We start from the raw sequence: 16,404 nt of genomic DNA on the forward strand, positions 1-16,404 counted from the left end.
GTATTACAGATATGATTGTGATGGTGTTGTGGGCCATAAACTGGTGTTGTACTTTAGAGCTACGTCTGGAATTGGTATTGACCTGTAGAAGATGGAATTCTGATGCTATTCTATTTTGAAGCTTGCAGCTAGTTTAGTTACTAGTCCGCATCCTCAGTTGGATTAATTCAAGTAGACATCCTCATTAGCTACTGGTATTATTTATGCTTACACGAGTATATTTTGTTTCAAGAATGCAGGTGGTATGACCGTTGCTCTGCTGATTTACTTGTGGGCAGCATATCAGGCAGAAGCAAGCAATCAATCTGGGTATAAGAGAGCCCATCCAGTCACACATTAGCTTTTCAGTCTTTTTTCATATAGAGGTAAGGGAATCTCTTTTAAATTCACAGATGACCTTTGTGATGCTTGTTCAGATAGAGTGTGCACCCCCTCTTGGTCCTATACCGAGTACTTTCCTCTGTTACCGAATACTGTAAACTGATCAACCTTTGTAAACCCATGGCTTTTTTCTTTTCATGATTTCATCGGTGAGCCTTTTCTTGTTTCATATGTCCATTATGAAATTCTTTGGGGTGTAATCTTGTCAATTGCCTTACAAATCGTACTATCCTATGTTTGACAGTATGAGGCATGATTTGTTTTTGCCTGTTTGAAATTATCAGACATGCAGGCTTGTCCTGTTTGAAATATCTTTGTGTTATACTGACTTGCTGCATGGTTTGTAGTTTGACATTATTGTGCCATTTAATAATAGGAAGATGTAATTATTGTTGTTAATCTATGGTAATATTGGATATACTCAGATTTTCTAGTATTTTCCTGTTTGTTTATACATTTCGGGTAGATCAGCAGTATCCTGAATGATGAACACAATATACACCTATATGGGAATTAAAACTGTGCAAAAAAACAAAATCATTTTTCTCTCTATATTTTTTGTGTGCTGTCATACGATGTTCTTGAAGTTAGTTCAATTCCAAACACATGAATGAATTTCTTTGTTTGTTTTTTTTTTTTTTTAAAAGTTTCTGATAAGCTATTACAGATGTACTCGGAATTAGAACTAGATCAATAAATGTTGCATTTCTTAGAAGTATATTCTCTGCTTGACCTGCCTCTCGAAAGTATATCAAAACCTTTTACATAACTAACTACCGAACTGAACACCTTCCTATTTTCCTTTAAACTGAGCCTCTACAACATTTAGACCTTCTGCCTTAAAAATAACTTGCATATACTACGTAAGGATATCATTATCTCAGAAAAGCCAAATTAAATTTATGAGTTTCTTGTTTTTGTGCAAAGGATTATATGAGATCCTGGCTTCTAACTCTTTTAATACAGTACTTATGAACCCTCTACATTGATTGAGGGCCGAAATCAGTTTAGCTGCCTGACAATGATAGACAAAATGCTGCTACTGAGTATAGTATGGTACAATTGTACAAAGTAAGGCCCCATGGCCCCCATTCCTGATAAACAACCGATGTAATTTCATTATTTATTGCTGTATTTGTAATTTTGTACTGACATGATAGTCAATCGTGCTCGTGTTAAGGTTTAAAGTGTGCTGGTGGAGCTTCCTCTCTAAACTTTAGACATGCTGGACCTGCTGACCTTCTAAGCTAGAATCAAGAGGTGTTAGCATTTCCCATTGAATACCATTGAATTTTGCAAAAAACTTGAGTGTGCTTCGTGAACTTGGATGGGCTTCTATAACTGAGATAGTGGGTTTGGAGTATAATGCTGTTAGATACACATAACTCATGTCGACCTTTCTTAGTTTGACATTATTGTGCCATTTAATTTAAGGAAGATAAAATTGTTGTTGATCTATGGTAATAATGGATTGGATCTAATTTCAGATTTCCTTGACTCGCCAATGGTACTTCCCACTTTTCCAGTTTTTTTCTTATACGAAGTACTAAATCTATATTCGTGGTAGATCAGCAGTAATTTGTAAGAGGCAGTTCCTAAATGATGAACTCAATATACAATTTCTGATATTATGCAAAAAACAAAAACATTTTCTTGCTTTGTATTTTGTGTTATGTCATATGATGTTCTTGAAGTTGTTAGTTAAATTCCAAACATGTGAATGAATTTGTTTTTTTTTTAAAAAATGTCATTGGTTAGTATTTAGGAAAATTTGTCTTGAAGGGACTTATATCTTTACTCTTTTGTCTGGAAGGACCTTATATGTTCAAAGTGGTCTAAAAGGACCTTATAAGTTTGTTTTGTTGTCCAGAGGGACCTTGACGTCATATTCCGGCCTTTGACTTTTTGACTCCGGCGTTGACTAGTCACGTGACTATCACGTGACTTAAAAAATGACCCTCCTTTTTTTTTTCTTTTTTTCCCTCTAATTCTCACTCTCTCTCCTCTGTTCCCCTAAATTTCTCTCTCCTTTCGTATTCTCTGAAACTTAATCAATGAAGGACTGAAGAATTGAATTGGAGAACTTACTGCTCCCATCTACCTAATTGAATTCGAGTCAGAAAGGGGATGAATTAGCTGGCCCAGGTATGATTATCCTCTTCTCTCTCATTTGTCCTTTTCATTTCCTCTTTTGTACATCAAATTTGTTTCCTTTTTCTGGTCTCCAATGGCGAAAGGGAATAAAGAGAAGAAACGTGGCAAGGAATTTATGTTCTCTGTTCAAAAAATGTATAAAACTAGTAGGTAAATTCACTAAATTCAACTCAATTTTGAAATTGACGAACGAATTGGGGAAAGTGTTAGGGTTTTTTGGCAACTTTTGCGATGTTGACAAATTGGGGAAAGTGTTAGTTTGTTTTGGTAATTGGAATCATGAACGATATATTTGTTTATTCCTTTGTTTAATGTTGAATTATGGGATGGTATTTGTTTATTGTTGATTTATGAATTCGAAAAGCGTGCATGTTGATAACTTGTCTTTTTTTTGCTTAATTATTGGTCTGTGTTGTTTAGCTTGGTTGGAATTGTTGTAAAAATGTGGTTAGTTAGTATTGTAGTTGATGGTTGGCTTATTTAAGTTGTTGTTTTGAATGGATTAGATTGTTGACTTGTTGTGTTGTTGTGTGGTGTTTGATTAGTGTCACTGTTTGTAATTCAGGTTTAATTATAAATACCAAGTTTATAAAGTGATGGATCCTATTAACATTAGGCTGTATTATGGGGGTAAATTTGTGACAAGAAAGGGGGTGACCACCTACGAGAAGGGTGATAGTGACTTCTATGGTCTGGCATTACACCCTAATGTGGAAGAGGTTTGTTACTTTGAATTTGTACATTGGGTTAAGACAGAGTTAGGGTACCAAAAAATGGGAAAGCTTTGGTTTAGGAAGGACAGTCACACTTTGTTTACTGGTAGGCAAGAGTTAAAAGATGATGGAGACATTGTTGACTTTCTGTTTTCTAGAGAGGATGATGGATGGTACAATCTGTATTTAGTGCATGAGGATAAGAATGTTGATGAAGATAATAGGGCAGTAAGGGCACTAATGTATGGACCAGATAAAGTGGGATTCTACACAGATTCATCTGAGGGGGGGTCCAGTAGTTTGGGTAGTTTTTCAATACCAGATTCCCTAAGAAGTGACTCAGCAGAACATCATAGTAATGGAGTAAGTGGGGCCCAGTCAAAAGATGTTGTGTCAAACCCTAGATCTAGTACTTTATCCCTTTCTAAGTCCACAAAAAATCCTGGCAGCAGCTTATTCAAACCTTCAAAGCCATCCCATTTTGCTCCCTCTTCATCTACACATACCACACCACAAATTGAAACAGCTCTAACCCCTTCAACTCAAACTGCAGTTCAGAAACCAAAGAAGAGAAGATTGAGGAAAAAATATCCTGAAACCAACCCAGAACCTGAATTTGAGACTCAATCTTCCCAACCTTCACAAAATTCTCACCTGTTCAATGCCAATCAAACTGAGGCTCCTAAATCAGCTGCAGAAAAACCCAAAAGGAGACTCAGAAAACAATTTTTAGAACCCATTCCTGAGTTTGAGACTGAAAATGAAGAATTGGAGGTAGATTGTGAGGTTAGGGACTCTGATGTCTGCTTGAGTGAGGATGATTATGAGGATAAAAATGATGATGATCTGTTTGCAAATTCTGTAGATCTACAGATCACTGAGACAGTTAAGAAAAGTTTGGTTGGGCTTAAGAGGAGGAATAGTGAGTTAGAGTATAGAAATGAAGCTGAGGAAGGGGATATATTGCTGCAGAGTGATGAGGATCTTAATGACAGTGATGAGGACTTAAAAGAAATCCATGGATCTGATGATGATGAGATTGAGTATCCAGTATTCAATCCTAGTGTTGATTTCAAGCAGAAGATAAAATTAAGTTTGGGGCTTAAATTCCCATCTAGGTTTGTGTTTAGGAAGGCATTGCAGCATCATGCCATTGAAAATGGCTACAATTACTACTTCTTGCACAACAAGAGCCATTGAGAGTTTTAGTGCCCATGTAATCTACTTTTGCTAGCAAACTGTTATTTAGCTTCAAGGATCAACTTTTTTTGTTGTTGTTATCACAATCACTTTTTGAAACAATGTAGTGATCTTTGGTTTGGATAATTTAAAGACAATGTCTACTCTTCATTACTCTTATATGTTTGGAAATTATATTAGCATCCCTTTTATAATGTTAATATGACTTGTATAATTGTTAAAAATTTGCAAAACACACCAACGTAAAGGCAAACTGATTTTCATTGATTCATTTGAAAGCATTTACATCATCGTTTCATTCCCTACATAGTGCAATACAACTACACTTAATTAGACACATAACTTCACCACAATCACACTACAAAGAATAGACAAAATCACACAAATCAACATCATTCCCCAATTATCATTTCTGATCCTAATACTATGAACACCTTCCTTGCTTCTCATCATCTTGTTCTTCAAGTGCTCATGTTCATCAATCAACCTTCTCTTCTCATTTTCCATACAAGCCACCTTAGCCTTCAATACATTCAAATCTGTTGCCAATCTTTGTTTTTCAGATATTAAAGCATTAGCTACATCCTTCTGCCACTCCAAAATATCTTCATCAACCCATTCAAAGTAGTCACAACCCTTCTCCCCTGTCTCGAAATTATAAAATTTGCAAGCTTTAAACCTTCTGCCGGGATTTTCACGAGTCCATGAAGTCCTTTGCGCAAGAGGAAGACCACAATTACACTTTGACAACTTCCTTTTAGTCGAAAACATGCTTCAACATTCAGATAAACATGGATGATTCAGAACCAATTTAGTTACAAACCCTAATTTCCCAAACAACTAAAATTAGGCTCAAAATAATGGGATTGGGGAAAAAACCCTTAACAAATGTACTTACCTGATGCGAAAAGGCCTTAATCGAGAGCTACTTGCTTGAGTTTCTTCAAAAATTACGGAAATCTAATGGATTAAATTTAGTCACCTTCTTTCGTGAGGAGAGAGAAATAGTTTGGGGAGAAATTTAGGGGAACAGAGGAGAGAGAGTGAGAATTAGAGGGAAAAAAAGAAAAAAAATAAAAGGAGGGTCATTTTTTGGAGTCACGTGACAGGTCAACGCCGGAGTCAAAAAGTCAAACGCCGGAATCCGGCGTCAAGGTCCCTCTAGACAACAAAACAAACTTATAAGGTCCTTTTAGACCACTTTGAACATATAAGGTCCTTCCAGACAAAAGAGTCAAGATATAAGTCCCTTCCAGACAAATTTTCCTAGTATTTATGATCAGCTCTTTCAGATGTACTTGTAGTTAGAACTTGATCAGGAATAATGTTGCATTTCTTAAAAGTATATTCTTGATGGCTAGCTACTTGATATGCTTCTCAGCAGTATATTAAACCTTTTTCACAATTCGCTTCTGAACCAAAAACCTTCCTATTCTCCTTTGAACTAAACCTTTCGAGTTTTCAACATTAATTCCCTGTCTCAAAAATAACTTCCACATAGGCACATACGGAGAACTACATAAGGATATCACAGAAAAACCAAATTGAATATAAGAATGTGTCTTATTTGTGCTTAGGATTACATAAAAACATCATGACTTGACTTTTGTAATATAGCGCTCAACGTTTCAGAAGTTATGAACCCACCAGATTGATTAAAGGCCGAAGCCAGTCTAGCTGCCTGACAATGATAGGTGAAGAAGTGCTGCTTTTGAGTATGGAACAAAGCAAGCCTCCAATCTTGATAAACATCTGATGTATTTTCATAACTTTTATTGCTTGGACTTTTGTACTATGATGAGATAGTCAATTGTGCTAATGTAAGGTTGTAAGTTCTCTGTTGGAGCTTTGTTCCCTGAACTTTAGACAGTCCAGGGCTGCTGAACTTCTAAGCTAGATTCAAGAGGTATTGGCTTTCATGTTGGTATTTCTCATTGAATTCCTTGCTGTTTGACTCAATAGTGCACAGAATCGAAGAGATAAGCGTAAACCAGTGATCCGTTCGTTTCATAGTTGTATAAAAATCTTGCAAAAAGTTTGAGCAGCAATTCAGCAAAGCAGGCTACAATAGTGTTCTTCATGAATGTAAAAGTGTTCTATAACTGGAATGGGGGGATTGGAATATAATGCTGTTAGATAGTACAACATTACTCACAAGTTGTTGAGGTGGGATTAATGCTCGCTGTTATGTCTCTCTAATCATCTTAATGAGGACATGAGTTTATCTAGGTCCTACCCGAATCCACCTACGTTTAATGCATTGATGTATTGGATATCGCGGGTGATAATGAACCGGACAAAGCTCGAGCTTAGAAGGCACACCCCTGCTAAAACAGATGTTAACAACTCAAATTCGAGCTTGTTAAGCTCAATAATTTCAGGTCCGGCCATACTGAACATGTATACCAAGTTGAATTTGAGTATCTCGAGCTAAATTAATTTCTCTTAATAATTTGGGTCTGAAGTACTTAGAGTTTAGTCTTATCTAAAAATATATTAGTCTAGATACACTTAACTGGCTCACTTCAGTCACATACATGTACTAAATGGATAGTATCTTAAATCACTCATTTGTGGGCCGGTTTAAACGACCAAGAGGGCCCAATTTGCATGTAAGAAATACATGGGCCTCGCAACTCATAAGTCCTAACATCCAATTGGAGAATTTAAAAAAAAAAAAGAAGAAAAAAATTAAAGAAAGCAATCATTATAACATAACACCCACACACGCCTGAAATTAGGGGTTGGAACTTGGGAAGATAGCACTTATGAGTGAATCCCTACCTTATAAAAAGTAGAAACATTCTCTTAGGAATAGTGTACTACCAATCATACCCTCAAAACTATGTACAAAGTTATGTACAAAATGTGTATTTACTTTAATACCCTCATTAATAGTTTACTATCATTAATATATTTAATTTTTTTTATCATTAAACATATCATCAATTAATTTTGTTTTTGTTAACAAATAATTTGTAATGATTTTTTTTAAAATAAAAAAATTCTAATGCTTTACACTTATATGATATTATTATTATTATTTAAAAAGAAAAAATTTGTATGTACAATGAAACGGTTTATTACCAAGTGACTGTTTATTTTTACTTTTTCATAGTTGCTCTTCTTATTTCCGCAAAGTCTCTTGACTCTTGCGAACTTTGATTTGGAATAAAATCCTACTAACTTATCATCCCCCCCCCCCCCCCCAAAAAAAAAAAAAACTTGTCGTTTTTTAATTGCAACTATTGTTAAGGTTTATTAGCTTTGTTTTGGTGTTTAGAGAGCCACAAGGGCGAATGATGAGAATCGATCCAAAGATCTCTTGGACCGGGAGGGGAGCTCTAACCACTTGAGTTATCCCTCACTATGTGGTTTATTAGCTTTTTAAGTCTACATATAAACAACATCCATCATAGAATTTGAATGGGATTCATATATTAAATAGTTTGGTGATATTTGAGCAGGCGTATGTTATCAAGAGGTATAAAGAACTAAATATCCTAAAATCAAGGGAAATCGGTGGTAGAAAAAAATGGTGTTAATTATGAAGAGAATTTAAGATGAAAAATATAACTAATTGGCTATTGCTTTAGTATTGATATAGATATTAGGTGGTCGTCGTAGAACATTAAAGAACTTGTTTACATATTATTACTCCACATGACCAAAGCTCACAAAAAAATTCATTTGAAGAAAAACACGATAGAAATATTATACTAAGTACTATTGAAACATGCACAACAATTAAGAGTTCTAAACTAACAATGGCCGCTTAAAATATGAAGGGATGGAAAACAATCAAATATTATATAATAATAATAATTTTGATATAACACTATCAAACTTTAATTTTGAGGATTTAAAAAATAATTGTCTTAAAAGATTTTGGTGGCTTTCTTATAATTCTACAAAATTCACCACATATGCACATAAATCAAATAGTCAGTATTAAAATTACTAGGTCTACCACCCTAACCAAAGGTGTAAATACACGCCAATACAACTTCTCCGCAAGAGCTAGGCCCTCCGCGCGCATCGCGCGCGCAGGATACCCTAGTTTATTAAAAGGTGGCCCTAACTTAAGCTTTATTTATTTATTTATTTGTTTTTGAGGAGATAAGAAGCTAATTAATTAATATATTAGGTTAATAATTTAACATAAAAAGAGTAGCTTTACAATACTTGTGTTGTCATCTTCTTGCGTTAAATGGTTGGTCAAATAAAGTTTTGCCCTTTTTCTGTTTCTCAAGAGTCTTGACTCCTTGACCCACCCACTTTTATTGCTACTAACATCATTTTCTCTTTGGAGTTTGGGGAAGTTAGGGTTTCCCCACTTATCTTATTGATTACAATTATTAATATTTCTGTCCATGTGACCCCTCTAAATACTAAAATCCACCTACATATCCCTCTATATTAAAGTAATCTTTCATGTCATTGTCTCTATTTATCAGCGTAATTAGTACACCTTTGCAATCTCCCTACCCTATAGTACTCGTCCACCACAAGAAAGAGATTAAGTTTGGGTTCCAATATGCCAACATGTGACATGTCAAATTGCAAAATGTCAATTTGGGATTTTGACACTATAAAAACTTGTATCCCCATGTATAGACTTTATTTTAATTCAATTGATTTATCGTATTATTAATATTGTACAAAATACGACTCAACAAGAGATGATAAATGAATCAATCGAATCAAGTCACATTCAGTCTATTATGCTTGCTTGCTTGGTCGAATCCATTCAACTATTTGAGTGTTTAATTTAGTTTGAATTTATTGTATTGAGCTGATCAAGTGTTAATGAGTCAATGTTGAACCTTGATCCTTATCGAGTTAGGTCAATGTTTGGGTTTAAAGGTTAGTGAATTCAAATGCTTTTATCGTTTTTTTTTTTTTTTTTTTTTTTTTTTTGGAGAACTTGGACTTGGCCTTGGCCTTGAATTCAGATGCTACTAAGATGAATTTAATAATAATAATTTCTTACGAGTTGAAATTCAATTATATAGCACACTTTAATTTGAGTCAGATTGGTTCAATATATATAAACTGTATAACAAATATATACTTCCCCCATTCTATTAATATTGCAACAAGAATGAAATTACACATCTTAAAGCACATTTTATATGTTAAATATCTATAATTATGTAAGAGTAAAAATTATAAAATATTGATATTGTGAAAGTATTTTATGTGACGAATCCAATAAAATCCAACATGACTATATTTTGCTTAACGTATAAATTATATTATATGGTCAAATAAAAGTGATGAATAATGCAAAGAGTCTATTACTACTCCGTATAATATTTATAGAACAGAGGAACTAATAGTGGCTGACCCGACTCAAACTTAAGCAACCCATCATCCAAATACGACTTGATTGTGTAAGATAAATGTTGCAAGTGGGTTCAATAGAGCCCCTTATTGTAGCTTGACACAAACAAGAAGCAAGTAAGCAACTGTATTCCACCCTTTTGGGTGCGTGAAAAATCTTGGAACAAGGCCAGTCATGGTTAGCGTGATACCCAGCTCAAGTAGTAAACGTGGGCCTACAGTAAAATAATGAATGAAGAAGTCTACTGGTATTCAAGTGAGGCCTACTTCTACTATACTCTCGGGTTCCACTCACGTGCAATCTTCGGATTCTTTTCTGTCTCACCTCGTCCCCAGCATCCCATCGCCCCCCCTCTCTTTTTTTAACAAAAATAACAACCCATGTGATTACATTCCCAAAATACCCCTCTCCCTCTTTACTAAACCTTCCAAAATGTTTCTCATTTTTGGCTATGTAGTTTTCATAAGTACTCGTATTGGCTGGTATAATCAAGGACGTTGACAATCTTCACATAAGGTTACACTAATTGGTTATTTACGGTTTCTAATGCAAAACTTTGACCATAATTTTATGAATCGTAATTATGCCTTGTTAAATAACTATAAAAAGTTAAAACTAATTTTAACAATACGTACTTCCTCAGTTATTTTTTTATTGCACCATAAGGGATTTCACGATTGCCAATGTATTACTTTGGCTATTAATATTTTTAATTATATTTTTATAAATATTATAAAAAATTAATATTTGAAAAGTAGATTTTGAGACGAATTTAATTAGATCCCACATGACTATATTTTTTCTAATGGATAATTCACAAAAGATGGTCAAAGAAGATTAAGTAAATAGTGTAAAAGTCCTTATGATGCAATAAAAAAAAAACGAAGGAAGTATTAAGATAATTTCAGAAATAATATCGTGCCTTGTGAGAATTTATGGTCAAAATTTGAGAAATTGTGTAATTATTGAATATCAGAGGAAGTATGTCTTTTGAAAAGTGTTAGATGTATTGATATTATTGTTGTTTCGACAATTTGTCACACATCTTAGAAATTAGAATCTTAGGTGACCCATGGATAAGGAATTTTGTACTTGCTACATGTGTATTGCTGTCTAATTATTTAGTCAATTCTTATCTTTGCAATCTCTTATAATCTACACTACTTAATCGGAATTAATTCTAAACATCAAAGAATGATTAACGCGATTATAGTTAGTTTTATTATTGTTGGTTGAGTTAGTAATAATATGACATTGAAAAAATATATATCCAATAAATATATCATTGACCTGTAAAAAATTACATTGAGAAAATATATATCCAATAAAAGCATCACTATTGACCTGTAAAAAATTACACGTAAGTTAGGATAGTCTAAACTAGAAAAGTTGACAAGAAAAATGGGATAGGACTATAGAAGTAAGATATTTACTTTATGACATTATTTGTTAAGATTGTTTTGTTTTGATTTGATTGTGAATTGAAGTTATACTCATAGGAGACTAATGTGATACACCTTAATAGTAATGCAAAAGAGTAAAATGGAGTATACTATTCCAAACTTGAACCTTAATTCATTTTGGGTTAGTCATTATTAAAGCCTTTAATCTAATGTGATTGCTAATGAGAATTTTAGGTTGTAAAATATATAACTACAAAAGTAGAAGTTATTTACGAGTTTCATTTTTTCTATGTTCTTGGCTATATGTGAAGTTGAGTAGATGATCTGGCCATGTTAATGCATGCTTAGATAGGGCAGTAGCCTAGCTAAAGACTGGATTAGCTCCTCAGTCAATGGTAACATTATTAGTGTTAATCATTATTAATTAAATTAATCTAGTTTAAGGATTTTGATTTGTCCTAGTGCATGATCCGCTACTTTGCTCACCTCATGCATTCCTGATAACAAGGAACCATTATATATCAAATTGTGAGATATTGCTCAATGTTTAACTTTGTATCAACTACAAATCATAGATTTATTAATATGGATCTTGATTTAAAAAAATGAGTAGACTAGATAGAGAAACTTTACGATCTAATGGTTTTGTATTTATATTACTACCTACTCCATTATTTTTTTCAAGGAAAAGAGAATAACCTTAACAAATTTCTTGATCATGTTGTGTGTTTATGAGAAAGACATTTGGAAAACAAGTAAACAACGCATGCAATAAATAACCAGTTGGTTTAATAGGTAACCATATGGTAAACAAAGCACATTGATTTTTGTAAAATTGGCTCAATGCTCATGTTTGATTTATTCTATTATTTGCAATTAGAAAGATCAAATTGGATTGGATAGATTTAAAAAAAATAGATAACAATGTAATAATTCTCCTTAATTTGACTTATATCTCTATTCTAAATTGCAACTTCACAACTATCACCTTTAGGGAGCTTTGTGTTAGAGATAATAGATAACAATGTAATAATTCTCCTTAATTTGACTTATATCTCTATTCTAAATTGCAACTTCACTACTATCACCTTTAGGGAGTTTTGTGTTAGAGATAAAAGATTGATAATTGACCATATTTGTAAATAAGTATTTTGTACAAGAAAAAAAAAAAAACTCATTAGCAAAATTGTACATGAAAAAAGTGAAGAAATAGGAAGAAGAGGTTAAGAAATTTGGCTCATTTATACATGATTAAAAATAATCCGCATTACTTACAAAACATAGATGATTAAAAAAAAAAAAAAAAGGAAAATGATAAACATAGCCCTTAGGGCTATGTATAAGGAGCTAAAAAAGAAAATATTAATGTTAAATTTACATTATTCATACCGATTTGCGCGTGATTTTGTCATGAATTCCAATTTAATTTCATTTTAAAAAGTATATTTAATGCTTACATATAGCCCTTAGGGCTATATATATCATTACCCAAAAAAAAAAAAACTTAATTTGTATAAATTTCCCTTAAAAGTATATATAACGAATATTCATACAAGCAAGTCTAGGTGACATTAATATCGTTGTATTTGTTGAGTTTATAATAGTTCTTCCTATATAACGGCGTGTTCCACTAATATAAACTATTTTATCTTATCTGAATTCATTTAGTTTTTTTTTTGACTTGATTAGACTTAATTATGACTAATTTAATTGTTATTTTGAATTTGGATACCTTTCATTAACCTTTATTAGAACCCTTTTTAATTTTTGAATATCAAGTCAAGCTAGAAAAAAACCAAGAACAAGGGTAGGATGTCTAAATCATAGATAAGGAGCAATCACATGAAAACGGCAAAAACCATACTTTTACCCCCATTGTGCGTTACACTAGAATGCTTTCTTTCTATGCAAAAGACAAACTCCATTCTTTTCATCACCTCCCCTCTTTTCTCTCTCCTCACAACCCCCTTCATCCTTTTGTACTCTTTCACTCTGATAAACTTCTCCACTACTCCCCATTTTACACCTCCCACAACCCAACAACTCCCACCTCTCTCTTTCCCTTTCTCTCTGCCATTTCCCATCTTCTTCTTCTCCATTTTTCACCCTCTAATCTTTCCATGTAAAAATTAAATCTCCCAATTATTATCTCATTTTCACTTAATTAACAAACCCAAAAAACCCCTATAAAAAAAAAAAAAAACCATAAATATCTTTTCAATCAATCAATATTAGAAATGGACCTAGAAAGACCTCATAGAACAACTAGCACTCCAACTACAACAAGTGAGCTCTTCATTTGCTTCACTTCTCGCCTCTCTAAATCCTCTTCTATGCGCCTTTCTTCCAAATCTATCCTTAGCCCAGGCCGTGCTGCTACCTCCGTTGATAAATCTTCGAATTCACTTTCATTGTCATCCTCCCTCAGCCGCCGTCTCCGGCACAACGGTAGTTTGCGCGGTGGAGCTCAATCACCCGCCATGTTTCCTTCTTCATCAAAGAAGAACAAGGGTTCTTCGGGTTTCGCCGATAACCCGGAACCCTCTTCGCCTAAAGTCACCTGTATTGGGCAGGTTAGAGTGAAGACGAAGAAGCAGGGGAAGAAGATGAAGATGAGGGCTTGCCGTAGCAAGCGATTGAGCGGAGGAGGAACAAATGGGAGTAGTGGCGAAGCTAGCTTTCGACGAATCGAACATTCGCATTCGCATTCTATTGATGGTGTGCAGACACAACAGGGTCAGCAGGAATGCGGGTTGAATCATAGGAATCAGAGATGGGTTCATCTTCCGTTAACGATTTGTGAAGCTTTGAGAGCTTTCGGTTCAGAGTTTAGTTGCTTGTTTCCTTGCAAATCTTCTTGTTTTAGTAGTGGGGGTTTTTGTGGTGGGGGTGAGAAGGGTAAAACAGGGGAGGAGAGAGAAAATCCAAATCCAAATCCTAATTCTTGCGCTGTTTTCCGGTGGTTGGTTTCGTTGCAAGACGGTGAAGGCGGAGAAAAGCGGAGAGATATTGAATTAGTGGTGGGTGGGGAGGAGGAGGTGAGGGATAATAGTAGGGTGGTGATGATGGAAAGGGAATGTTCGAGAAGACGGTCCATTTTTGATGATATGGAATTTGATGATTTGTTCCCTAAGGATAATAATAATGTGAGGAATGATACTAATAAAAGTAATGAGATTATTGACAATGATAGTAGTAATGGAGATGATGAAGAAGGTGGGAGAGTTAGTGTTTGTGTTCCTCCGAAGAATGCTTTGTTGTTGATGAGGTGTAGATCTGATCCTTTGAAAATGGCATCGCTCTCGCGGAAGTTGTGGGAGGTTCCTCTTCCTCCTCAGGACGATGACGATGTTGAGCTTGAGGTGAAACAAAAAGGAGATGAAATTGAAGCAGAAAGAGACGTTGAATTACCGGAGAAAGCAGAGGAAATTAGAGTTGATAAAACAGAGGAAATTAGAGAAGATAAATCTGTGGAAATTGGAGAAGAAGCAGCAGAGATGATTGGAGTGGAGGTAGAGAATTTGGGTGATGGGAGTGAGGAAATTGATGGTGTACTTGAAGATTTGCCGGGTTTCACCGGTGAAGAATTGAAGGAAGAAGAGCGAGAAACAGAGAAACAACAGAGTGTGGAAAACAGAGGAATGGTAGATGAGGAGGAATTTGAGGATTCGGAAGATACCCAGTTGATTGAAGATGAAATTACTGCAAATGGGTGTTTAATTGAGACGAGTTTAGTTGAAGAGAAGCTTGAAGATGGTGAAAATGAGCAAGATTTGGTAATTAGTTCAGTGGAAAATGAGCAGGATTTGGTTGTTAATTCAGAGGAAAATGAGCGAAATTTACTTGTTAATACTCAGAGTAATGAGCAAGAATTAAATAATTCTGAGAATAATGAGCAAGAATCGAAGGTGGAGAAAGAAAAAATAGCAGAATTAGAATTAGATAGCGACGATTTCTCTACAATTCATGATGAAGAAGAGAGACAAAAATGTGAAAGCAGTGAAATTTCAACATCATTTTCTTGTTCTTTGAATTCATCAGAAGAGTCAACAGCAGAGTCAAAAGACAGAGAAGATGAACAAGAACAAGAGAAAGACCCAGTTGAAGTTGAAGAACAAGAACAAGAATTAGTAGCAAGGAAGTCAATAGAAGGAGAAAATAAGAAGACTTTGCCAGATTGTTTGCTGTTAATGATGTGTGAGCCTAAAGTATCAATGGAAGTCTCCAAAGAAACATGGGTATGTAGCACCGACTTCCTTCGGTGGCTACCACAGCGCCACCATAAGAAGGTGGTCAATAAAACCGATAACTTGTCCGATTCGTCGATTCCAAAGAAAAATAAACCCGCGGCGGTGGCAGCAATGCCTCCGCCTCATGTTCAACAACGCTACGAACAGCCGCCTATTCAGCCAGGAAGATCTTCTATATCTTTCCCAGCCGGGGGTGGCTCGGTGGCTAACTTGATCGAGCAGAAGCTTAACAAAGGCGGTAGTGGGTACGAGCCGTTCGTGTTAACGAGGTGTAAATCGGCTCCGTTGAGATCAGCGGCTAAGACGCTGCCACCGGAGATGGCTTGCAGTTTGTGGGGAAGAGAGAATGGGCGGAAGCTTGAGCCGCATCGTCCGGCTACATTTGGCGTTGGCGCGGCTGGGGTCGGCTTCTGATCAAATCAACGGCTGAGATTTGTGAGCCACTGCCACGTGGCAATTGGTCTTTGTCCGTTGTGGGCCCTTTGGCAGAAAATTGTTGGCATGGCAGGTTTTTGTTTGTAAATTCATTAAATAATTTTTGGGACTTTCTAGGCTAGAATTTTCTATTAGTGGTTTTAATTGGTAATTAGGTTTTACTAAGTAATAGTTGATTAATTATAGAATTGGAGTATTATTATAATGCAGTAAAAATATTTGGGAATGTTTAATTACCTTCATTTTATGTGCCATTTTGATATTTGGACCGTTGTATGTGGTAGAGAGTTGAAAAAGCTGAGTGTGTAGGGTATAATCACACGTGGTATTGGTTGGAATTTACTGACAATTTGGTAGATTTTTATGGGTTTTTTACATTAATTTAACTAGTACAGTTTATAATGCATGGTTGAACGTTACCTTCAATTTCCAAGTCTATCTTCACAAGTACATTAAACATTCACTTGGTATATATTGTCCTTGAAGTAATGTAGTTTTTGAGGAGTACAAATGTGTTTGTT

At 34.8% G+C, this 16,404-nt stretch overlaps 2 protein-coding genes across 3 annotated transcripts; both read left to right on the plus strand.

Annotated features, from left to right (window-relative positions):
- The first annotated feature begins 2,393 nt into the window (after nt 1–2,393).
- Nucleotides 2,394–6,387, plus strand: LOC145574829 (uncharacterized). Of its 2 annotated transcripts, none has more exons than XM_081632687.1 (2): nt 2,394–2,526; nt 3,101–4,598. In XM_081632687.1, the coding sequence occupies exon 2, from the start codon at nt 3,132–3,134 to the stop codon at nt 4,446–4,448; it is 1,317 nt and encodes a 438-aa protein (XP_081488813.1). In that variant the 5' UTR covers nt 2,394–2,526; nt 3,101–3,131; the 3' UTR covers nt 4,449–4,598. The 2 variants fall into 2 exon arrangements, 1 of the variants encoding a protein (XP_081488813.1); XR_014098195.1 differs by lacking the exon at nt 3,101–4,598 and adding an exon at nt 6,066–6,387 and having other exon boundaries at nt 2,395–2,526.
- A 6,750-nt stretch (nt 6,388–13,137) lies between these two features.
- On the plus strand, nt 13,138–16,137 carry LOC145574830 (uncharacterized). The gene has a single exon (XM_081632688.1). It carries the CDS (start codon nt 13,436–13,438, stop codon nt 15,860–15,862), a length of 2,427 nt encoding a protein of 808 aa, XP_081488814.1. The 5' UTR covers nt 13,138–13,435; the 3' UTR covers nt 15,863–16,137.
- The last annotated feature ends 267 nt before the right edge of the window (nt 16,138–16,404 follow it).

The sequence above is a fragment of the Chenopodium album genome, chromosome 13 (genome assembly GCF_948465745.1).
Source record: "Chenopodium album chromosome 13, dcCheAlbu1.1, whole genome shotgun sequence".
Lineage (NCBI taxonomy): Eukaryota > Viridiplantae > Streptophyta > Magnoliopsida > Caryophyllales > Amaranthaceae > Chenopodium > Chenopodium album.